The sequence below is a fragment of the Aptenodytes patagonicus genome, chromosome 14 (genome assembly GCF_965638725.1).
Source record: "Aptenodytes patagonicus chromosome 14, bAptPat1.pri.cur, whole genome shotgun sequence".
NCBI classification, from domain to species: Eukaryota; Metazoa; Chordata; class Aves; order Sphenisciformes; family Spheniscidae; genus Aptenodytes; species Aptenodytes patagonicus.
The window spans coordinates 10,864,747-10,891,000 of NC_134962.1; the positions used below are offsets into that span (position 1 = coordinate 10,864,747).

Sequence of the window (26,254 nt, forward strand, 5' to 3'; positions counted from 1 at the left end):
GTCGGTATATGGTTGCTACGGTAGGTGTTACTACCTTAAAATTCTGGAATAGGAGAATTCTCAGAATTTTCAGTTATTAATTTCAGTCCCTCCTGTGCATGTTCACTTTCAGTATGTTTTCCTCTCTTTCTGTGGCCTTGCTTTCTCCGTGCAACACATTGCAGAACACCAGCAAAGTGAATTTAGCTTTTTGTTTATAAAGAATAGCTTTTGTGACCTGGGTGAACTCTTCCTCCTTCAGGTTTAAAATATCCAAATGCCTTCAGTAATGGCATGTTAGGACACGTTTGCTCAGGCAGGCAGTTTGCGATCACTTCCCTCCGCTTGAAAATCTGTGTATTTTATACGGGGAGTGCACATTTGGGGTTTCTTTTCAAGTTTCTTCTGCTGAAACGGGCCTAGCTTAGCCTGTCTTGTCTGTGCACAGGATGGCTCCTGCTTGCCAGAGCCGCACAAAGATAATCGCTCAGGAAGTGTTTCAGCCAATCCCCTGAAGCTTTACATTCAGATTTACCAAAGTAGCCAATCCGGGATTAGCTTTTATTAGGAAGACAGATCATCAAGCTGAAGTGCCAAGCCCTTTCTGCCTGAGTACTGAGAGCCTGTCCTCCATGTTTTATAAGTATTGACATAACACTGTGTTAACAATGCATCCACAGAGGTAAGCCTTACTTTTTACATTTTTTTTTCTCTAAGACCTATGAGTTGTGGGTTGAGAGTGTGATTCTCTGTGATTTGTTGTGCAAAACTCACACCACAGCACTTTATTAAGTTGGAACTGTTTAAATTTGCTTTCTTGGGTCACATGGTTAGTAGCCATTAGCCACAGCTTTATTTTGCAGACTGGCAAAACCTTGGCATACCTACTTCTTCACAGGAGGATGGTGTTTTTAGAGTTTATCAAGATCCTGGTATTCCAAAGAAGCTTTCTCTCTCTGAGCAGTTTGCCAGCACTATTGTCTGTTGTGTCACATGCCTGCTGAAGAGAAAATGGAAGCTAGGGAGCAGATGCATTTAACTGCCCTACAGGGAGTCAAGCAGGGATAATGGCAGACAGAAGAACAGGCAAGTTTACCTTTCTAAACAGTGAATGGAATAGCTAAGATAAGTTATCTCTGAGAAAATATGGGATTTTTAAAAACCTAGACATCAGCAAAAAGTGCTAATGGCAGATTGTAGATATTGGGCCTACGTGGTGGTGTGCTGTTGCATCATGTTTTTTATGCAGCTTATCTTAACTTAAAATGATTATTGAACCTTTTTTCTTGCAGGAGTAGTTAATACGACGTGTTTTTCTTTCTGAGGGACAATGTATGGTTAATATTTTGTTCCTTTAAAAGGGAGTTTTTATGCTGCAGATTTTGGAAATGGGTTGCTGCTCAATAAAATGCAGCAGTACATCTGTTTACAAATCTGATTCTTTATGGAAAATGTTTTTGAACTGTTAGCTTTCTTGTTTTACATAGTTCAAATAAACTAATGTACCTTTTATCTGTGCCTTTTTGTTTTACACTGTATCAGCCACAGTTCTGTGTTGTGGAGTCCAGAGGATATAAAATCATGTGTGGTTCATGACAGTAGTACATGTTGTTCGTTCTTGGTTTTTTTACCTTTTTTTTTTCTTTAAACTTTTGGTTTAATGCTACGTAATTATTTCAAGAAATTCCTTTTTGATCAATTCCCAAATCTGCCAGCCTGTTGTATCTTCTTAACTGGAAAAATGAGATGGGTGCTTGAACAGTTGGTAAGTAAGCAGCATGCTACTTTCTGAACATTTTTAATAGTTTACCAAACATTTTGTTTTTACTGGGTCAGTTAGTCCAATAGATGAAGTAATGTTAGTGGTTAGTCATATAAAATATCGGATTTGCTTTGCGTCCATTTTAAGGGACTTGTACATGTTAACTGTTCCAATTTGAATGCACTATTTTTTTTGATAATTTGCCTCTAAACTTTGAAGTTTATACTTCCTGTTTACCTCAGGCCAGTGAAAAATATTCTACTTGCTGTTTGTTCATAGATCATTAATTACCATGTTTGTAGGGTAAAGCGCATTTTCGTTGTTCCTTAGGCTTTTGAGGTGTGATGAAAGTGCTAGTACTCAGCAATGAAGTGATCTTATGAAGTAAAGTAAATAAAGCTCAATGAGCATATGTTTCTGATACTATACAAAGTATAATCTCAGACAAACTTGCTTGATTTATAACTAATTTAGAACATTTTGTGCCCTTTATTAAGATTTTAATTGTAGTGCTTGCACGCTTGCTTTAACACTGATCACCAGTATTGTTACAAAAGCAGAGGAAGGATGCTCTTTTGTGCTTTTAATACAATTTTTGCACTTGTTTTAACAGTCAACACACATTCATGGTTTTAGGAAAGAACTTAGAGCTAAGGTAGCTTTGCAAATGACTGCACCGAGGCACAGTTACATGCTAACTTTTATAGAAGGTTGCCATGTATTTGATAACATTCTGTAACATAGCAATTTACCTCTGGTTACTTGTTTGCCAGTATGAGTATCTTACTTTGAATATCTCACTTTGCTTAACAGCCCCCCCCCCCCCCCCCAAGCATTAGGTTATAAGAATGTCTAGTTCAGTTTGCAACCTGAAACACTGCTGGGTTGTGCCACTGTTTCATGTGATAGCATTTTTGTATGCAATTTTAATGCATTTTTCAGCACACGTAAAAGTGCTAACACAGCTAAGAAGTTATTCTGGTTTTTGTTCTTCAGGAGCTAAAAACAGAAATTACATTTGGACATAATTTTCCTAGCAGTAGTTTGTACACATTAGCAGTTTACTTTCAGTCTTAAGTAGTGCACAACATAATATTTTTTTAATATGAGGAAGCAGGAGTAAGTGATCTGCAATCAGAAAGCTTGTATTAAAATGGCTCCCACAGGTTTTGTTAAACTAGGATCTGTTTCAAATCTGCACCTCCAGACACACTGCTGACAGTGAAGCATATTTGTATAAGCTGCCCTTGTGCATGTAATGAAACATAACATCGTGAGTCTGTTAAAGTTCACTATTTTTAATCACTCAAATACAATTCTTTTATAGTTCACAAAAAATAAATGTCTGCATTGCAGCAAGATGTCTGAGGCAAGGTAGAGACAGCAGTGTTGTTTTACAGATCAGCCCAATCGCACTGCTCTGTGGAGTACTTGAGCCAATAGAAGCAGAGGGTAGGTTAAAGATTGACAATTGCAGTGGCAAGACTGAGAAAGGCCTTCTGGAAATTTCTACCATCTTTGTTCCATCTAAGTAAAGCAAATTCAGCCAAGCTGAAGAATTTCATATATTTTTGGTGCTTTGTCAAGGTATGATGTTATCACTCACTTTCATAGATTGCATAATAAGAAGCACTCTGTGCCTTTTTTTTTTCTACTGTTCAGGATAGAAGGAATGTGGGGTTTTGTTTAAGTGATAGACGCAGGGAAAAAGCACGTATTCTTTCTACCCAAGATTTTACAGGAGTGGATCTTGTTAATATCACAATTAAACAGGACATGTATGAAGCAATGTAGCTGAGGTTTATTCAGCTTGTAGCAAATGGCCATTATTCTAATGTAACTAGCAGTTAATCGTATAATTGCACTTTAAGTTTTCTGGCTACTAAAGAGTAATTTGAATTGCCCAGGATGAATATGATTAGCCATTATTATTTAGTGCCAACATCCAGTTACTTTTGTAATTAGCTGGACAAAGAATGCAGTGGGGGAAAAACAAAGGAGTGATCTGGATTATAAATTATGTTGAAAACAGTAGCTTTTTAAAAGCTACACGGCTCTCTATTCTTTGCAGACAAACTGTTTTAGTTGGAAGCTAAATAGTGCTAGGGAAAAACTGAGTGATTTCTTTAAAAAAATGACACTACTTAACATGCTGAGAATGAAAAAAATGCAGAGTATAAACCACTCCAAATATGACATTCCCTCCCCCACATCAGGCAGGAGTATTGAAATGTAGGGGAAAACCTACATTGCTACTGAGGAAGCATGTAATAAAAGGAACTTCATGCTCAAAAATTGTAAATAGGTAGATTACATTACAAATTTAGCCCTTTATATCAGTGTCCACAAACTTTGATTGGCTCATCTTCCTGAGCTGTCTTCCATTTTGTGATATTGCTTTTGCTTGGGGTTTTTGTTTTTTTTGTTTGGTGGTTGTTTTTTTTTTTTTTCCATTTTTGCTTTGTTTTCAAGTGTATTGGCCATGTGGATCCAGTAGCTGAAAAGTGATAGGTCGTGGTCAGTTTTCCATAGCAATGGTGCCATTCCAGCATAATTGGTTAAAGGGTGATAAATCTCAGTAAAAGCTCTCCTCTTCTCTGTCTGGAATTCAGGGTATTAATTTGAATCTCCGAAATATCTTGGAAGTTGAACATAACCTTTGCCCATGTAGAATGTAGTAGACAGCAATTTTCAAATTTTGTTATTTGTGGATCCCTAATATTTTTCCCATGGGCACATGAATCCCATTATAGTGAATTTAAGCCTGTTAGACTAGGTTTGATTTACTTAGTTATTGTCTGCAAACCCCTTAGTAGTAGTAGTACGCTGGCTTTGAGGAGGTCTGCAAACCAGAGACTGAAAACAGTCATAGTAGGCCATCAAGCTTGGCCCTTTAAATTGTATTTAGAAAGTATTTTAAATATATTTATTAATAAACATGTCTTGTATTCATGGGTTAAAGTCTAATTTAGAAATGGCTACATAGGAACTGAGTTTTATTTATGTGATAGAAATTGTCTGTCATTCTTATGTTAACCCTTTGTTGCCAATTGTCATAGTGTCTGTTTCATAATGTGAGATTAAAACCACGCTGTAGCAGGATGTTAACATCCTTAATTTAGCCAGTATAAACCTTTACTTTCAAACATGATTGTTCTCAAACTATGTTTTTAGCATCTGAAGTCTCTAGCTATTGTGGTTGCCTCGCTTGGGCCTCAGCTCTAGAGTTTATAGTCTTAAAGAAGACGGTATAACACCAAGGATCTCCCTCCCTCCCCTGATTTTCTCTTTTGTGGAGCTATTTTGAATGCACACTGAATAAGAATAAGGTTTTAAAAATAACCTAGATGTTCTTTAAATTAAATATATATATATATTTACTTTGCTTGTTATCAGAGGTAACTAGCTTAAACATTACTGTATGTAGATATCTGAAGAAGCATTTTGTGTATGTTAATTGCTTAATACCAATTGAGCATTTTGCAGGGAATTCTGCAAAAAGAAATGTAAAATATGAGACACTCAAACTGGAGAGTGAATCTAAAATTGAGTGATTTCCTTAGTAACCTGTGACTTCACAAAACGCCCTGTCTTCTGCCTTTTTAGTTAAACATTTGGATGTCAGGTGTCCTTTTGTCATAATTTACCATTTCTGATATTTAGATGCTTGCTTCGAATATAGCACTGCTGTTTAAACAAGAGATACTGTTATTGAATAAACTACCATTTTAGCTACAGTACAGGAATGAGGCAGTGCAGTGCTGTCAGACGCCATTTTAAGAATCCTGCATAAATAGCATAGCTACCGATGAGTAAGAGACTGTTATAGGTGAGTGCTTATACAAAGCTGCTATTTATTCAGCAATGGCATGCAAATATTTTTTTCAAATTTTTATTGAATGCAATTTTTTGAAATCATTATTTAGAATTGCTACTCACAAATGTGATATAGGAGAGGCAGGAATTATCTTAAGGATGAAATTCAGTTTTAGTGCTTATAGTCTTAAATCAGGGTTTTTTTGTTTTGTTTCCTATTAATTAAAAGGAAAAATGAATTCCATAAATATATAGTTCTTGATTTAAAATTAATGTGTTTTTTCCCTAATGTAGATCTAGATTGTGTATGTGGGCATTAGCTGTTTCGAGTGGTTTTCCATATCTGTCAGTTTTTCTTGGTTAAATGTCAAGGTGCAGTAGTTCATCTGCAACTTTTAATTGCTCTTTGTAGTTAATATAGGTTAGAGCAGCTTTAAATATTTTTGTATATGTAATTTTTTCAGGTAAGTACTACTACTAGTACAGGAATGATTTTCCTAAACAGAAAAGTCAGTATTTTATTTACTGGTCTGAAATTTGAAAAACTAAATGTCATATAAAAAACCTCACCCTTCTTCATTTTAATAGAGAACATATTTAAAAATTAGGCAGCTAAGTTCTTTTTGCATTTTTACCTAAGTATCAATAAATCTTGTATGTTTGCAATCATTTTTTTTTTTCTTTCTGTCCCCAACTATCCCCAAAGGAATAACCTCCACCCCTTCTCCCCTCATTCAGACATGTTAAAATAATTTGTATGAAACAACTTAGTTTAACATTTTAGAAAACAATTTCTTCCTTTTTTTTTTTTTGTTTTCTAAGTTTTGTCAATATGAGTAGGGAAGTTTTAAATGATTAATTGGTGTTCTAGTCAATTGACAGTGAAACTGGCAAAGCTTAAATTTCAATTGTTTTCTTAAAATATGTTCCTCTGTGTTCATTCATCTTAATGAGGAAAAAAGAGTAGCTTTCAGAATGACCTAAGGTATTTATTGTTTTCATCTAGGTACTTAATTGAGTATATACCAGTATCATTTCTGATCCGCAACCTCAGAGCATCACATTCATAGTACACATGCATGATTGTAATGCATGCTATCTGAAATAACAGCTCCAAGCCCTGCAAAAATGAATTCTCAAAGTAAAACTCTTCTAGAATAGTCTACTTGATCACACAGTTATTGTTTCCATAGAACTAGATGCTTGTTTGTAATTATTTTGCTGCTGCTTTTAATTTTCTTTTTATTTTGTTGTGGGTAATAGTAAGGTACCTGTCATTAAGGACCTGTTTTTCTTGAATTATTTAATTTGAAATCTGTTGCTAGTGAAATTTCTGTGTTTGGAAGTTTGTGCTTTATAAAGCATCTTAAGAATATTGCTTATATTGATGGAAGGTGCAAAGGTGAAAAGATCTGTCAGCTTTAGAAAAGTTACTGTAAACTTGCTGTGAATTGCTAGCATGTATTTACAAACTTGAGTCTTAAAGATTACCACTACAATCATTGCTGCCACCATTCAAACAATGTCATGTTGTGCAAGTCATAATACATTACAGCAAATAAAACAATGGGAGATGCTTCTGAAGAGCTGTGAATTTTAAGTATCTTTTATAGCTATGTCTAATACGCTTATTTAACTGTTCCCCCCCAACATTTTGATTTTTTTCAGAACAATCTCAGTGATTCTCTTACATACTTAAATGTTTATGCCCTTAAAAGATTGAGCGAGATTAATTATAGTAGAGAATATGGAGATGCAATCTGTTCCTCTAAGGCTCAGTTTTCATAGTATAGTAGATAATTGCTGAATTTTGTTTTAGTTGTGGGTGACGCACAGTGTGCATATGTGTGTACAGGATATATGCACCTCCATTGCTAAGAAAAATGAAGAACCTTTGTGTCAAGTGGTGAATGCATTTTTGACTGTTCATTTATACAAATCTTTGGGAAAGCTGTCTTCAGGCATCTTTTATGTGATGTATCAGAGATGTGTCAAGTCAAGATACTTTGTTCGTCTTGGAACTGTTTATGAAGAATGTTTTTCTTGTCTCTATAGATCTATTGAAAGAACACTCAAAAAGGTGATGGAGGAAACTGGCTGAATTTCCTAAATTAAACTCATTAGATGGGGAGAGACAGATTTAGAGCTGAAGAAACCTCATATGCTGTAACTAACATGTAGGAGTCCTGACCTGTAACACCCCCGCAGTGCTAGGTTTGGGCCCACAGGTGCAGAGCATCTTCAGTCAGCTCTGTAGCTTCCCGTGCTACTTTGGTCAGGGATGTAGGAACAGTTCCTGCTACTGTGTGGCTGTATTGAGCTGTCACACACATTTCTCAACTCTGTGTCTTTTAATACTGACTTGTAGCAACTTCTGTATCTTTCTTCTTGTATGATGTTCCCCTGAGATTGTCATTTGAACAAAATGGCACCTGATAGATTTCGATGAGTCTGGAATGTTATGATTGCTTTAATGTAACTTAAATGTGAGCCACTGCTAAAAGGATATTACTCTTTCCCCCCCTTCTCCCCATGTGGTACACTCCCATTTCCTCTTTTCTGCACATCCAGCTGCACAGTGAGTGAGATCACAGAACTGATTCAGTTAAAATGAGCATGATTTCTGGAACATGAGGTTAGGGATTGGGGAAACCATTCCTTTTAGTAGCAACCTGTGTAAAATGATCTTAAGACTTCAACCTGAGTCTCGTAAAGACTTGCATGTCCTAGTCTGTGGCTGAAACTGGATCTATATTTTAAAACCAGGTAATGTGTACCGCCAAATTACTTCATTCTTGACAGAATTAGTGTGTATTATTACGTATTTACCTGTGTGCATTATTAATCATATATACATGATATTCTAAAAATATGTTTTTTGTTACAGTTTGGTGATATTGAAATAGGATTTTATAAGGGGGGAGGGGAAGAAAAAACAATGCAACATGGGAAGAGAACAATGAACCCATCCTGTGAGCCCATCCCTTCCCATTGCTTAGGAAAGAGAATGGGCAGAGGCAAGTGGTGCATGAAATGTTTTGGTGTCTGCAACACACTGCCAGCTCCTCTTTGCTGGAGGCCCTCTGGGAAAGGGTGTAACAAATGTGCAGTATAATTGATGTGCCCATGCATAGTAAATCGGTGAGCATTGTAGTACAGTCAACTATGTTATGCATTTAATCTGCCCATGAAAAATAAATCTGAGAAGCATTGTGCCACAGTCAACTGTGCTACACATTTACCATAATTCTGGTCACAGGGGTGCCTTTCCTTGCTACTGAAATTAACAGCATAGTCCACGAGCTGGGAGATTGGATGTGGGTAGAATAGAACTTCTCTTCAGTGTTTTATAACTTTAAAGAGCTTAATTTGTAAATTATTGCTATATACAAATGACAAGTAAAGAATAATGATTTCTGGAGTTCACAAATTTTCTCAGCTTTGGGTCTTCCGTACATTGAGCTTGGTTAATTTGTATTTAAAATTTTTGCTGACATAACTGTCCTGTTTAGAATTATGAAAGGAATTGCAACCCAACCCCCCCATAGCTGATAGTTGATTAAAAGTAGTTTTTACAAATACCAGACTAAAAAGTCCTTCTGCTGGTAAGTTTTACTTTGTTTAGGAAGCTGTTTTAATTTATACCAGTAACAAAACTCCTGCTAATATAAACTGTTTGTCAGGCTGAAGAGTTTCTCTGATATAACTGTAACCACGTCCTCAGTGTTGTTTCTGAGCTCTGATTAGCGCTCTCAGGCAGATTTAACCACAGTGGCTAAAGCAAAGGTCTCTAGCTGTCCTCTTGGCTTCTGTGGTAGAAATAGCTGTCCCTAGAGCTGGAATGGCTGAATGGAATCTCAGTCCACTCCATAGCAGCGATAGTTCACAGTCTGCCATATCAATGTAAACTGGTATCAGCAACAACTTACATTAACAGACTAGACAGTAAGTTGTCACTACAGAGGAAGAGATCTACATCCCGCTTGGCTGTTGTGCTCTGGTGATATTAATGGACAACTCTGATACCTGCTTCAGGCACCATAACCTCATTTGTCTATCATTTTGAATTTGGGCTTGCTTCAACATCATGTTTTCTTTTATCTTTCATCTACGATAGTCAGATCTCAAAAAATGGTGTGTAACTCAATATTCATTCTAGTTCTTTTTTCCTCTCCCTTCCACCTTCCTTCCCCAAACTGACTTAACTAGCCAAATTCATTGACTTATTTTCTTGAATGGCATCACTATAAGAAAGTAGAATATCAGCAGGTCAGATATAGTTTGTCATCTACTTAATCGTTTAATCCTACCTGGAGTGAATTAAAACTGTCTATGTAAGACTGAATGGTTGAATGATAGTAAGAACTCTGTTCTGTTTGCTCTTTATTATAGTTAATAATTGGTGGAATTGTATTCCCAATAAATTATAAATATTCTATTTTCTGTTACATAGTCTAGTTTCAAAATCCTTGAAATTATTTATTTAATAGTTTTAAAAATTGAATGTTACCTTCTAATTTTGCAAGCTGTTCTGTGTTGCTAAATCTGTTACTTCAGCTAATTTGTTCACTGATGCTGGTGAGTGTTTAAATGTAAGCAGGCATCTGTCCACACAGTTTATAGCTCCTTAGATTAGGAGCTACAAGGAACAGAATTCCTGTTTGTCTCACATACAATTTATACGTACAGTGACATAATCTTCAGTACAAGTTACAAGACTGTCATTAGTATGAAAATGTTACATTTGTAATCGGTAACATGTAGCATACATGTGTACCTGGATTGTTTCTCTACATGTTTTTGTCAATGTATACTCTGGCAAACAGCAAACCTTTCATTTCCTCAGAAATTTTAATATAGTTGTATTTGACAGTGTTATGTTGAACTTCTATACGGTCTATAACTATTCTAATTCACCTTTTCGAATCCTGCAGCTTGGCTGAAGAGGAAATAAAGGCAGAGCAGGAGGTGGTGGAGGGGATGGATATCTCCACTCGATCCAAAGGTGAGTAAGATGTTCTACAACATACGAATATTTGTAAACCAGGATAGTGAAACTGTGTAATCTTATCATGAAGCTGCTCTTGAGTGAAGACTCAAGACTCATTGTACTTTTACAATGACTATTGTATGTTAGAAAGTGTTTTAATTTTTGCTTGGTTTTCATTATATGTCAAACCTTCCCCCTCCCCCGCCTTGTTGTTTCTGGTTTATGAATAACTAATTTAGGTTAAATGATGAAAAAACATCAGCCTCTTGTATCATCTCACTTATCATGGCTTCCTTTAAAGTACTTTTAGATTTGCAATGTAGGAGAAAATAGAATATAGAAATGGAATATAGAATAGAAATAGAATATAGAAATAGAAAATAGAATACTGAGTGCATGAGGCCCTCTATAGACAGACAGGAGCAGCCTCACACTCACAAGCCCTCGTCCTCATGGGGGACTTCAACCAACCTGACATCTGTTGGAGGGACAACACAGCAGGGCATAAGTGATCTGGGAGGTTCCTGGAATGCGTTGATGATAACTTCCTTCCCCAAGTGGTAGAGGAGCCAACGAGGAGAGGTGCTACGCTGGACCTTGTTCTCACCAACAAGGAGGGGCTGGTGGGGAATGTGAAGCTCAAGGGCAGCCTGGGCTGCAGTGACCACGAAATGGTGGAGTTCAAGATCCTTAGGGCATTGAGGAGGGCACACAGCAAGCTCACTACCCTGGACTCCAGGAGAGCAGACTTTGGCCTCTTCAGGGATCTGCTTGGCAGAGTGCCATGGGACAAAGCCCTGGAGGGAAGAGGGGCCCAAGAAAGCTGGGTAATGTTCAAGGATCACCTCCTGCAAGCTCAGGAGCGATGCATCCCAACAAAGAGGAAGTCAGGCAAAAACGCCAGGAGGCCTGCATGGATGAACAAGGAGCTCCTGGACAAACTCAAACACAAAAAGGAAGCCTACAGAGGGTGGAAGCAAGGACAGGCAGGCTGGGAGGAATACAGAGAAATTGTCCGAGCAGCCAGGGACCAGGTTAGGAAAGCTAAAGCCCTGATAGAATTAAATCTGGCCAGGGACGTCAAGGGCAACAAGAAAAGCTTCTATAGGTACGTCAGGGATAAAGGGAAGACGAGGGAAAATGTGGGCCCTCTCTGGAACGAAACGGGAGACCTGGTTACCTGGGACACGGAGAAGGCGGAGGTACTCAATGACTTTTTTGTCTCAGTCTTCACCAGCAAGTGCTCAAGCCTCACCGCCCAAGCCGCAGAAGGCAAAGGTGGGGCCTGGGAGAATGAAGAGCCACCCACTGTGGGAGAAGATCAGGTTCAAGACCATCTAAGGCACCTGAAGGTGCACAAGTCCATGGGACCTGATGAGATCCATCCGCGGGTCCTGAAGGAACTGGTGGATGAAGTTGCTAAGCCACTATCCATCATATTTGAGAAGTTGTGGCAGTCTGGTGAAGTTCCCACTGACTGGAAAAGGGGAAACATAACCCCCATTTTTAAAAAGGGAAAAAAGGAAGACCTGGGGAACTACAGGCCAGTCAGTCTCACCTCTGTGCCTGGGAAGATCATGGAACAGATCCTCCTGGAAGCTATGCTAAGGCACATGGAGGACAGGGAGGTGATTTGAGACAGCCAGCATGGCTTCACCAAGGGCAAGTCCTGCCTGACTAACCTAGTGGCCTCCTCTGATGGAGTGACTACATCAGTGGACACGGGAAGAGCTACGGATGTCCTCTATCTGGACCTCTGTAAGGCCTTTGACACGGTCCCCCACAACATCCTTCTCTCTAAATTGGAGAGATATGGATTTGATGGGTGGGCTGTCCAGTGGGTGAGGAATTGGTTGGGTGGTCGCATCCAGAGGGTAGTGGTCAATGGCTCAATGTCCAGATGGAGATCGGTGATGAGTGGTGTCCTGCAGGGGTCTGTATTGGGACCGGTACTGTTTAATATCTTCATCAGTGACATAGGCAGTGGGATCGAGTGCACCCTCAGCAAGTTTGCAGATGACACCAAGCTGAGTGGTGCGGTTGACACACCTGAGGAACAGGGTGCCATCCAGAGGGACCTGGACAAGCTCGAGAAGTGGTCCCGTGTAAACCTCATGAGGTTCAACAAGGCCAAGTGCAAGGTCCTGCACCTGGGTTGGGGCAACCCCCACTATCAAGACAGGCTGGGGGATGAAGGGACTGAGAGCAGCCCTGCCAAGAAGGACTTGGGGGTACTGGTGGATGAAAAGCTGGACATGAGCCGACAATGTGCACTTGCAGCCCAGAAGGCCAATTGTATCCTGGGCTGCATCAAAAGCAGCGTGGCCAGCAGGTTGAGGGAGGTGATTCTGCCCCTCTACTCTGCTCTGGTGAGACCCCCCCAGAGTACTGCATCCAACTCTGGAGCCCTCGGCATAAGAAAGACATGGACCTGTTGGAGCAGGTCCAGAAGAGGGCCACGAAAGTGATCAGAGGGATGGAACAGCTCTCCTATGAAGAAAGGCTGAGAGAGTTGGGGTTGTTCAGCCTAGAGGAGAGAAGGCTTCAGGGAGACCTTATTGCAGCCTTTCAATACTTAAAGGGGGCTTATAAAAAAGATGGCGGCAGACTTTTTAGCAGGGCCTGTTGCGACAGGAGAAGGGGGAATGGCTTTAAACTAAAGGGGGGTAGATTCAGACTAGATATAAGGAAGAAATTTTTTATGCTGAGGGTGGTGAAGCACTGGCACAGGTTGCCCAGAGAGGTGGTGGATGCCCCATCCCTGGAAACATTCCAGGTCAGGTTGAACGGGGCTCTGAGCAACCTGATCTAGTTGAAGATGTCGCTGCCCACGGCAGGGGGTTAGACTAGATGACCTTTAGAGGTCCCTTCCAACCCAAAATATTCTATGATTCTATAGTAGTAGTAGTAATAATAATAATAAGGTAGTATTTCCTACAGTAACGAATCCTAATTTTTCTAAGAATAAACATAGTAAATTTTGTTTCCACAAAAATTGGTCCCCTGAGCAGTATGTATTTCATGGACATTTACGTATCCATCCTATTACCCTGACATGAATTAAACTTGGTGGTGGAATTGCAGGTGACTGAGAATTTCTGTCCTAGTTTCTGGAGTTTTCCCTATGAATGAGTTACTACAGGCAAATGATGTTATCTCTCAGTATAAAGAAAGCCAAACATGTAACCATCTATGTCAGTGTAAATATTCCCACTGTCATTTGGAGTGTGGGGACAGAAATGCCCTTCAATCAGAATACTTGCACATAATTGTTTACTCCAGTTCATTGTAATTGACTGCCATCTGCCTGTCCATCTCCTTTTGTACTTGCAGCTGACTTAGCAGCTCAGCTTACTTGAAAGCCGTTTCTGTAAAATGGCAGCAATGGTTACTACCATCCTTTTTAAATTCTGGCACATACCCACTTATTCTTAACATTTCTACTACAGGGGTCATAAGTCTAGTTAACTCTGAATGTGCAGAGGTAATTGTCTTGAAAGCATGGCACAGATCATCTGCATTTCTTGTTTTTTAATGAGGTAGCTTGGGCAAATAACATGATGGTTATAACCAAATGCAATGGTTATAAAATTGCATTTAGGTCTTATTTGTGCTAATGGACAGTAGATTTCTTGTTTCAGTTCTCATGGCATGGTTAGATGAGGTAGTACATATGATCGGACAGCTCAGAAGAGATTCACTTGCTCCTTTTGCTCTTTCTCCCTGTCCTTTTCTCTGCTTCTGGTCTTGCGTGTCAGCCTCCATCACTGGACTGCTTTTGATGTTTACTTATCTCTGTATTTCAGTTTTCTAAGCCAGCAGAAAGTAAACTATTTTTTGTTGCTTTAATGATTGCTGTTGAGTGGGGTAAGCTCCCAGCTTTGTACTCCCACTGCTTACTTCCTTTGTGGTGCTTGTCAGGCCCCAGCCACTTGAACTTTCTAACCAACTTAAAAACTGAAACATTTTTCTGCTGTTGTGGTGACCAGTTTGTTTGTGAAAGAGTTTGATGAGTATGAGAACTCGATGTAAGAAGCAAAGGGGGTTATTAGATGCCCAGGAAATCTCACCTTCATTTCTCCTTAGAAAGACTTTGGCCCACATATTAGTACTAATAAGAATTTCACATGCATCAAGTGAGCTAAACTATTACTTACGTCACTCTGACATAAACAATGTCTAAAAGTCATTTATGAGTCTGATACCTATTTATGTAGATGTCTGCATTTTAGCACTGTTGCTTTACTCAGCACAGAAACAGGTGTATGGTCCATACAAAAAGTTGCAATTCCCTTACATTAGTTCTAGTGCTGGTCTGACCTCAAGGTGTACTGTTTCAATGAATTAAGCCCACAGGAAACTCTTTACTTTTTTTTTTTTTTTTTGGTAGGGTTAAGATGAAGTTTCCCAGAACAGTGAGCTTATTTAGTACCTCATGGTTATTGAAAGGGTCAGTCTTTCACCGCCCAACCTCCTCAGCCACGTGATCTTGCAGCTCCCTTGCTTTGTGCGCTCTGATCAATTCAAATTCATCAATTCAGAGGGAGCTAACCTGGCAGAAAAAGACTCATGTTTTTATACTGAGTGAGTTTACTATTGATACAACTCCCTGAACCAGCTCATAGGCAAGCTCTGGTAGTGATTGAAAGGAGAGTGGTTTGGAAGACCAAAGACAGGTTCACCACAGTGCTAGTTTAGATTGGCCCAAGCTGTCATTGTGTGGAAGTCACTGGTCTGTATGCAGTAGGTCTCTTAGTGTTTTAAACACCAGTGAGAGTGATCTGAATGGCCATAGTAAAGATAAAACTTAACAGAGGTTGAATTAATTGAATAATAATAATGGAATTTATATTTATTTAACTAGATACTGATTTGCTTTAATTGGATTGTTAAATTTGACATGTATGTTGACGAAACCCATTCCAGCACCATTCTAAGGTCAAGAATAACAACCACCACTATATATACAGGTATATATTTTTTTCAGTGAAGAAGTGATGAGGATTGTAAGGAAATCTTGAGACTTGCCCATAAGCCGTCTTGCTTTGTTGTATTCCCAACCTAATCTATGAATTAGTGGTAGAGCTTTATACTAGTTGAATATGTGGTTTTGCATAGAAAGTAAAAGGATCATAAATGTCATCTGCTTAGTACAAGAGCTGGCCCTATTATAGGCCTGCTAAAATTAATCTGTCTGGACTTCTGTTATTTGGATTGAGATGAATTTCTCTGTTAGTTCAGTGCAGTGTTTCTGCAGCAGAAAACTCATAAACCAGAATTTAAAAACTGTTGTTATACTCTGTGTAAGGTAGAAAAAGTGCAGCAGGGTTCTAAACTGATGGGACAGTGGTAACAATGTTTCCTCTTGTAACATTAATCTTGTTCAGAATTTTGCTTTGTGTGTTTTAGAAAGGATGTAGATGAGGAAATTGACCCTGTATAGACAAACCCGTTAGGGAAGCATACAGCTGCTCTTGGTTTGTTTGGGTTTTTTTGACGGTCTGAGAAGCCTGTGCAGGAGATCAATCGGTGGTGGTGTATAACTTCACACTTATCCTGCAGAAGCTCATAGGTTGCAAGTTTGTAACCTAACTTGCTCGGCTACAGTTCGTACAGCTCTTGTGAGGCCATGTCCAAAGAAAGTTGTAGGAAAATAAATTGAATTGCTTTAAAACCAATTAGTCTGATGCAGACCTCTACATGAACATTCTTGTTTTGGTATAAGAAGTTTAATTTTAATTGCTATAAATCAATTCCAGTACAGTATAAGCTAAGCTGAAACATGCATTTTTTAATCTGTAACAAGGGTGTTAATGTAGCCCTCAAATCGGTTTAAGTGAGGTGGTGGTTTCAAAGCAACCTAAGCTGGTCAAACTGCTCGATGCAGCAGTTTTATCCACTTCCTTCTATACCTAAGCTGGCAGGAAACTAACCGAACCATAAAACGTGAATAGTTTTCTACCAGCTTAGTGTGCTGAAGCAGCTTGGTACACTGCCAGAACTGGTGTAAAAGAGAGGGCAGGAATATACCAGTTGAGTGCAGGAAGTATAGAGCTTTGTTAGCCAGCATTTAGATAGGGTTAGGCTGTAATGAAACTAGAGCTTAAAGCCATAGCTGACACTTCTTTCTTACGCTTTATAATGTGATATGTAAGAGTGAGTCTATAGCTGTGGTCAGAGCTATGCAGCCCTCTACGCTCATCTTCAGCTGCATTTACCCTTCTCCTTAGGCTGGCACTGATACTTATCCTGTTGCATAGTAAGCTATATCAAACAGCTGATCTAGCTGAAAATTGATAATTTTTTGTAGTATTAGTCTTTGCCTGAATCATGAACTGATTAACCCTACTATTACATACAAGTGCCTGCAAAAAGTTGTGGGGACAGGCATCTGGTGAGGTGGGGAAGGGAAGAGGAGGAGAGTTACTGTAGCAGTTATAATGTAGATCTGCTTATAAGCTGTGCATGTGCAGCTTTACTAAAGACGAGGTTTTAAAATACACTACTCTCTTGATCAGAACAAGAAGGCATAAGGCATCTGAGAACTGGAAATGGGAAATGACAGCTTAAAGAGAATAAAAAGAGTCCAAAAACACAAAATGGAGTCAGCAGAGTATTGCTGTTTAGCAAAGGAGAAAGGCCATGGATTAGATTATATTTTGTCCTCTGCATATGATACATTAACATGTCTGACAGAAACATCTTGTTATATTTCTGTTCCAGCCCTATGGCCTACTTTTTAACCTTGTTTATTAAATATTTCAAGATGGGGCTTGCAAGGCTTTCTGGAGAATTTTCTGAATGTTTCTAGGTTGTGGTTCTAGAGCAGCATAACCAACTCAATTGTTCGATGCAGTTCTGTTTTCACTTGCAGTTGTTCGCTTTGGACAGCAGTGAACTCTCCACTGGGCTTTTTCATCCTATTAACCTGGAAGAAATTTTTTTTTTTTTTTTTTTAATTCTTGGGTTAGTTTTCTGCTAGTTTATCTTACTTACCTGCTAACAGTAGTTAGCTGTGGTAGCGGATGGACTTCCATGGTTTCATATGTTTCAGCTAGTACTGTAACCATTGCCTGTCTAGTGACTAGTCAAAAGGAGCTCTTTCACTCTCTTCTTCCCGTCATCAGTCATACATACCTTATATTTCCTTTGCACCTATGCTGGCTCTTAGCCAGTCCTCTCTGAGTCAGTTAAGGACTTGGGTATAGAAGTAGTTTTCTACCTGCTTATCTCCCTGAGCCAGATTTCTAGGGAGTTGGACAGATGTCATTGCTAGGAGCAGACTTGCCCCCATCAGTGACAGCTAGTCATTAAATGGGCTTAGCTTGTCATAAAATCATATACTGAGACACTACTGCTTAATGGTGAGAATTCTGACTTTTACAGCTTTTGCATTGCTGTAGGTTTGTGTTGAAGGCTTTGGTCTTAGGGGCTTCTCTTAGTGGTAAAAAGTTCGGATATTTTGAATATAAATGCAAAATTACTAGTAAAATGGAATTTCCAGAATACATTATATATTTTGTAACAGTTTCATGATAGTATATTGTGTATCAACTTTCTGTGCAGTGATACCAAGTATTTAATCACATAGAGGCGAGATTTTCACTCCAATGTGAAACGTAATTTGAGAATCCTCCAGTGAATAGTAGTACAGCCCGAGGCTTTTATCTCTAGTACAGAGCCATTGTTACTTACTAATCAACAGGGGGTTTTCAGGAGTGCCTTGGGGCAGCAAGTCCCCCTACAACCAGGCTCTAGCTTATAAACAGCTTACCTCTCTTATATTGCAAGTTGTTGGGAAGTGTTTCTTTTTCTTTATCTCCAAAGTCCTACAATGAAGAAACAAGTAGCAGTGTCTTTTTGTACTTGTGTAAAATTGTAATGTAGTAGGAGTTCATCAGGATTTACACAACCATGGCTAACCTCTGTTATTTATTACATTAAGCAACTGGATTGGGTTAATTGCATAAGTTGAAGTTTCTGGAATGTAAACAGGGCTTTAGTGGTTGATTGCAACAGCATCATGTTTCAAAATTCTGGCATAAGATTAAGATGCCTCAGAGTTGAGTATAAGTTCTAACAGATTTATCCATGATTTTGTTAAGTGTTTTGAAGATAATTAAGCTTGCTATAGTATTATAGGTAATGGATTTGAAAAATCATAAATCTATTAGCAACCATTCAGGATAATAAATATAACTGGGAGACTTCACAGTTTTGGGATCCATATAAATTACTAATTGAAGCCTGTTCTATCAAATCGGACTGTAATGATGCTGACAATGGAGTTAGCTTCTTTTTCTCTCATAATTCTTCATTGATTTCCCTCAACACCATTTAAAGTAGATGCATTCAGAGCCTTTGAGGAGGAGGAAAGAAGAGAGAAGTGACAGTCTAGGTGGACGTCAGTTTTCTGTTTTTGTTCTTGTTCCTTCTAAAGGCATAGTTACACATTTCTGTGGGGTAATGACGACTTAAGCAGTCTTCAGTCACCTTTGTATTCTTGTACCTTCTCTCATGCTGCCTTCTTTTTTAACCTACCCTAGCTGTTTCTTACAGCCATCAGATGAATTCTTCATTAAACTGCTTTAATGAAATTTTTGTTCTTTTGTTTTGTTACATTTCATCTAATTTAATTCCTTGGTCTGGTTCAGCAAATGTTGGCAGAACTATTTGTGTCATAATAAAAGGGATAGCATGGGATTGGGAATTAATGTTAACAGAAGTAGCCTTGGGCTGGTTCTGTTTAAGTCACACTTCTGCCGAGTCTCTAACTTACGTAGAACAATCAACTATGTTTCTAATTGGAAACATTATTCAGAATTTTGCATATTTGACCCACTTACATTGAGATATCAAGTACCTACTTACATCACAGAAAACTTTTATTGGTGTAACTAAGTCTCAGTTTACTGATATTTAATGCTGTTCCTGGAAGAGTAAGATAATGCTTTCACTCAAAAAATACATTGCTGTTTCTGGCTCCTGGAAAACCAAAATGGCTGCTAATTTTACCATCTTTGTCACAACTCATGTTGAAAAGCTTTTTTGATTTTTTTTTCTTTTTTGCTGTTTAAACAAATGTGTTTCTCAGTTTCCCTCTTCTCACTTTCTGAAAGTTTCCAGAACAGAGAAGTTCTGTTCTACAAGCAGTAAATATTACCACTTTATAACCGTTCATTTTTCATTGAACATGTATTTAAAATATAAGAAAATTAGGTACAGAACTAATACTCTTAATGAACATTTAGTAAACTTTATGTAGCCAAGATAAAGATAAAATTTTTTTATTCTGTGCTTTATTTTGAAGTGTAAAACTTTTCTTCCCTTCCACACCAGCTCAAAAAATGGGTCATTCTTTGCTGACAGTAAAAAGCTTTTATCCTGCAATTTCCACACTTTTTGGGAAGGCTTCTGTTTTGTTTGCCTAACCTTTTTGTGAGGTTGAACTTGAAAATCATGATGCATAGTAAGACTGATTTACTCACGCTTTTCTTAATTGACTTGCTATCCATTGCACTGAGGATGCAATACTAAGGCGATATATGCCGATCTAAGTCAGACCTGCCATGCTTGCATGCTCCTTCATGTCAGTCACATTTCCGTCCTTTTTCTTTATACTGGCACTGTGTTGACTTTGTGACTTGTTGGTATGCTGATTCAGCTGAAATTAATTTTTGAGGTTTTTGTTGGTTTGGGCCATATCAGGTATCTAAACCATCTTGCTTCCTGGGTGAACAAATAACAGTGCTAGAGAAAGGAAAAGGAAGAAAGTGTATCTGTGGAAGGGTACTGTGAAGCCTTAACTTAGATCTGTGTAACTTGCTGTGGATTTCAGCTCTCATTAAGGCCTTATTGGCAGAGAAACTAATGCAAGTGTAATAGATACTTATTTATGAAGAAATATATATGTAGACACTATTTTGTTTTGGTTTTAGTCTGGAATTACTTTGATTGCATTTAGCTTAAACAAGTTTTTTAATTAAAAAAAAAAGGTATATGGAAAGGAGGGCATAAGGAGGTGTAAGATGCCATTGTTGATAAGTCTTTGGTACTGAGCAGTTTATGCTGTGTTCTTACAGTAAGGCATGTTGACGTTACTTGTTTTCAGGAAGAATTACATTTGGGTATCATGGGAAAAGCAAGGAAAACAACACTTTACTTTTGCGCATTTTCTGAGTTGGCACCTGCTTCCATTGAGAAAAATGAGACTTCTCAATTAGTTGTCAGGGATCGTTGCTATTGAATGCTTACAGTACAGCACTTGGCAATGTATAGAACATAGAAAATATGGTTGTGGTCTATGCTCCATATGCTGCAGCAAGATAAGATCCCTGATGTACAATAATAACATACTTTTCTTTGTTTGTTTTTATAGTTTTTTCTAAGCTAAATTGTATTAAGTCACTATTATAGTTTATCTGCTTAAAAACTGCGTTACCATCACATAAAATTGGACTTCTAAAATAGTCATAAAGTGTGAAATTAAGTTGCTTTAGGGTTTAAGTATGCTTTAATCTGTCTCCTGGGAGCAGTAGTTACTAATCCTTTAGTCACATGATGGCATACTGAAACAAAGATTTTAAACTTTCGGTGAAGCTCAGGTTAGCTTGTTGTTCCCCAATGGATGATTTGCAAGAGCACTCATAGGTGCTTATGTCAACCTTGGCAACATTACAGAGAAATTAATAACCTAGTGATGTAAAATCAGGTAGCTTTTAATGAGAATTTAAAAAGTTATTTCAGGTGTCTATTTTTTCACTTGTGCTGGAAACACAATTTTGAAATAATGCTAAGAAAGCAAAATTGCACACTCAAAAATCAAGAAATAAGTAGAGTAAGGTTGCTTGGCAAATTAATTCATTAGTAGAATTGGTTTATCAATGAAATGTTCATTTATTATTTTACTGTAATGGCCTTCATATAGTACACAGAACATTTAATTTCTTATTAACCTTCTTAGTGCTGAGTAACTGAAAGTGATCTCAGCCTTTTCAGTTAGAAAAGGTGGGTGCACAACTTGATGCCTATCTGAAAAGTTTGGTTCAGGTTAACTTGCTCAGTATATGATAGGAGTTTTGTAGGAGAAACAGGGAGATTGCGGGGATACGTCCTAACTGGTGATGAACTGGCATGGTGAGATACTCTCCAAAGTGAGACCATTCTTGCTCATTAAACATTTTTTTTAAAACACTTGACATAGAAGAGATCACACAAATTCTTGCTGTTCCTTTTTGGAGCACAAACTTGAATCCACCTCCTAAGTAACTGTCCTAGTCACCAAGTTATTGCATAGTTTAAGTTTGGTCTTTTTTGTTCTTTCCTCTTGGATTTGTTTCACTTTGTTCAAGTAATAAATATTAAGTTAAACTACATTGGGGAAGTGATCCAGGTTAAAAATTAACTTTCCTCCTGACAGGTTATTTTAACAGGGATAAATTTCTTGTGTAGCACAGCTAAACAAACTCTGCTAACACAGCTGGAAGAAGAGCCAAGGAGGAAGAAGAGGCAGTGTGCACTAAACAGGGCACTGCTGTTGAAAGAAATTCACACAAAATGCAACTTGAGCATCTTTTATCTTAATTAGAATTGAAAACTATAACTCAAACAATTTAAGTAGATGTTACCATTCTTATTTTACTTGAACTGAATTAAAAGATTGTTCATACTATTAGGTCCCTCACAGATTGATAAGTTCGCAACATATAGTGATAGTTAAAGACGTTAGCCTATTCCACTAGCACAACTAAACCTGAAAGAAAATGCCTGTGTGTTGCTGTTTTCCTGTCTATTCCTTAATTTTTCCAGTTACGTCTTACATTGCCTCAAGAAAATCACTGTGCATTTCAATAACTTGCCAGTTGAAAAAAAAAAGTGTATTTCAGGTCAGTTTTTGTATGTTGTCTATGAGTCACCACTAGGTTATTTGAAAATCCCTAGTGTGCTCAGGCTTGAACCACAGAAGAAAATGACACTAAGTAGTTTTTTAAATGACTTAACCAAACATATATGTCTGTGTGAGCATTTGGTTAAATCGATATTGAATCAGTACCTTTTCTGTTGAAGTGTAGTTTGGATTTGGCTGTGACTGAATTGTAATTCAGTTCTGGTTTAGCTAATAACAGCTTTAACCCGTTTCCTGACCCTGAATCAGTTAGTTTAGGAAAAAACAGCATTTAAAAGTGAGATGCATCACATTATGGGGGCAGGCCAATGATGAGGAACTTTACACCTGATTTTCTTTTTTCATACTTAGAGCCAAGGCAGAACACACAGTGTCACAGGCAGCTTCTTTGTAACTCCCACAATCTGAGGCTGAAGAGCTGAAAGGAAACTGGTGTGCTCCACTGGTGGCAGTTTTGTGCCTGGGAGTAAGAAATGGAAGCCAAAGGGCAGAAAACTATACTCTCCTCTGGTTTAAGCTGTGCCTGCATATGTACGTTCTGGAAATAAAAGCCTAAGTCTCTTCAGTGAGTTATGGTGAGGGCTTAATTTGCTGGGGAGAAACTCAGGCTCAGAGATCCTTGCAAGTACTTTGGGGATGTTGTTTGCTGTAGAGACAATTCTGCAGATTTCTCTGCATTGGGAAAACAAGGATTAAGGCATGGTCAGCACTTCACAGTAAGAGTAGTTTACTTATGACTGCCTTTAGGAATGTATGGAAAGTCCCTGTTGAGAACTGCAAATTATAATACAGAAACAAAGACTTCTATTGTACATGCTGTTCTGAGCCATGTGGTAATGGAAAGATGAGAAAAGATGTGGTATGATGCTGTTCTTGCTGATCACTCTGAATGCAAACAGGTCCCATGCTGAATAAGCTCCATTCTACTTTAATGAAAAAAATAGAATTCAGAGCTTGTTTTGGTTTTAGGTTTGATTTCTTTGGTTTAGTTGTGGGTTTTGATTTAGCTGACACTGATGCTGCAGTGTTTCCTCCAGGATAGCTGTACTGGCTCAGCTCTCTTGGGATATATGAAGCATATTCCAGCCAAAGGAGTTCTTCTGCCACCTTCTGTGCATAATTAGCTAAACTGAAAAAAATCCCTAGTCTTCTGTCAGCATAGTTGTACCTGTATGAGGATTTTTATTATCATAATTGCTTAAGGAGGGGAGGAGACAGACATTCTATTTTTCACACATTCAGGTGACGTACCTTACCTGGCAATTCTTTGTACTGTCAAATTAATCTAAATTTTGGCCTAAATGGAGTGCGAGGCAGATTTGCTTGAATTGAAACAAGTCAAGTAACAATAATGGTCTCAGGCACTTTGTATTGGTTTAATTCAGCCTAAGCATGTCAGAATATAACTGGTCCTAAATGCTGCCTACTAGTATAAAAGGGGAGGGGTGGAAAGGAAAAAAAATACCATTTCTTAGCGTCAAAGAAAACTCAAAACAGGAAAAGTGTGTGTGTGTGTGTTTGTTTGTTTGTTTAAATGAGCTTAACTACATTTTGCCAAAATTATATAACATGTCAACAGAAAGACTTCTCTGAGAGCCAACACTACATTTCTGCTAGGCATCACTGCTGATATAGCTGTGCCTACATAACTCTAGGGGCAGACACTTTTCCTAGGATTGTTGAAATTACATGTGGCGTTAGCCTGGTGCAGGTGTTCTAGATGAATAAAACTCAGGATGGGCAAATGCTCCTACATTTCTCGTCCCTCCCTCAGTTATATCTTCTTCCATCTATCTTTTCATGTTTTTAATATTTATTTATAGTTTTCTTGATTCTTAATCATTATCTTGACACATTACCACGCTTTTGGTCAATCAGAAGTCACCATATAGCACCAAGTTTTCCACAGAATTGTGTAGAAAGAACTCAAAACCACTGCTTTTTTCTGTGCAGTTACATATTTGGGGAAAAAAATTTAAAAGCTTCAGGAACTAAAACAAATGGTAATGTTCACAGCTGGTTAGGTAACAATTACATCTTTCATGTGTCTGGACCCATCTGAAAAAAGTGTGATGCTAATTATAGTAGGTAAAATTGGTATTTTCACAAATTAATGTAGACCAGTACAACTTTCCTTGCACAGGAGTTCTTCCACTACACCTTTTCCATCTTTCTCTGTATTTTCTTCTATACATGTAAGTAGCCTATGTTCTTGAAAAGCAATTTAGTCTATAAATATATTTTCAGATCACTTCTTGAGCTTGCATCATGAGTAAGTTTTAGTGGCATCATGGTGGTTTTGAGCATATTTTTTCAAAATGTTTTGCTATGTTTGTAATTGTGTGGCTTCTTGACGTCATTTCACTCTTTCCACTATATAATACATTATTTTCAATAAACTTAAGCATATATGCAAGCATTCCAAGGTTAACATCAAGATTACATCGTACGTGTCACTCCTATTTTTATATCAGTATCATTTGCCCTTTTTCACAACAGAAAAAAGTCATTTTTTCATAGCCAGTTCATGCTCAACTATTGTTCCAAATACTTTTTTTCTATTTAGAGAAAACTGCGTAGGTTGTTAATCTTATCTCCATTTGTGCAAATCATTATTGCAGCCAATTTTTATTTCTCCTTATTAACTGTTTCCCCTCCACATTTGCACAAAACACAGAAATCATGTAGAAATCTAATCCAGTTCTTTATTGTGCCACAGACCCTCTAAGATTTGTGCCATTTAACAAACTACCTTACTTTTGAATGTGATTCAGTGTAACTTTTCAATTTGACAGGGCATTATTCTGAACACAGTTTTAAGCTAAACTGTGTTTTACTAGCTCACTTGTAAGACTGTCTAATGAGAAAGTGTCAGTGGCCATATTATGTGAGAGACTCCTTAAATGTGTTAAAATCATTTCCTGAGAGGAATGTTGTAGCTCAACAAAATTGTCTCATTCAATAAATAGTTAAAAGTCAGATTGGGAGGCATTTGTGTGAGAAAGGTGTTTGTCCACTGTCTATGTGAAATGGTCTAGTGTTGTGGTTTTCAGTATTTTTCTATTTGGGGAACTTTCAGTATTTTTTGGTGGCCCTTTTTATAGTTAATTTAAATCTATTGACAATAGACGTGCTCTGATAAGTTGATCCAGTTACTGGTGGTTGTTCTGGTACCACTGATGTTCATTGGAGACTTCAGGTGAAGTGTTTCAGTGAGGTTTTGGTGACTTGGCAACCTGAGACAGCTCAGCCCGTCACCCAGTGAGGCCTGGAAGGCAAGAATACAGATCCAGGAGGGAAAGGATATAGGATCAAGGCAACCAGCAGTTTGATTGCCTCTGGCTTCTGTCAAATAGCTGCTAAAAACTGTTGTTTGGCAGAAAAAACTTTAAGGTGGCATTAGTACCAAAAGCAGCATTTCTCCTTCTTGCTACATGTTCCCATCCTGTATAACTGCTTCGCTGAATGCATTACAAGCATTTGTGTGGCTGTGCAGTGAATGGGGTCATAGAAAAAAATTACTTTTTTTTAGACAGGTTTTATTCCTCAATTTTTTAGTGTGCAGCCACAAACCATTTGCACTAGCACATATGAGTAGGGGACCGAAAATATGGGAATGACTTTGGGGAGGGTTCAGTTGTTTCTCGTTAATGATATTGATGACTTCTGACCCCTATGGTTTTATCTATCATTTTGTTTTGTTGCATGCATTAAAAGCTTAAGGAAAAATTCAACATGTTAAACCAACTCTCTTGAACTTTCACCTGTGTTTTGTCAAGATTGTTTCACTGCTCTATGATTG

General features: G+C 38.1%; 1 protein-coding gene across 7 annotated transcripts in view; it reads left to right on the plus strand.

Moving 5' to 3' along the window:
* Positions 1 to 489: 489 nt before the first annotated feature.
* The window catches only part of ZMYND8 (zinc finger MYND-type containing 8), a 63,480-nt gene continuing 37,715 nt past the window's right edge, over positions 490 to 26,254 (plus strand). For 4 of the 7 annotated variants that reach the window (XM_076352257.1, XM_076352259.1, XM_076352256.1 and 1 more), the window contains exons 1-2: positions 490 to 661; positions 10,492 to 10,562. In XM_076352257.1, coding sequence (XP_076208372.1) covers positions 648 to 661; positions 10,492 to 10,562 — 85 coding nt within the window. In that variant the 5' untranslated portion in view covers positions 490 to 647. The remainder of the gene's footprint in view (positions 662 to 10,491; positions 10,563 to 26,254) is intronic. The other 3 variants (XR_012996509.1, XR_012996510.1, XM_076352261.1) reach the window with 1 other exon arrangement.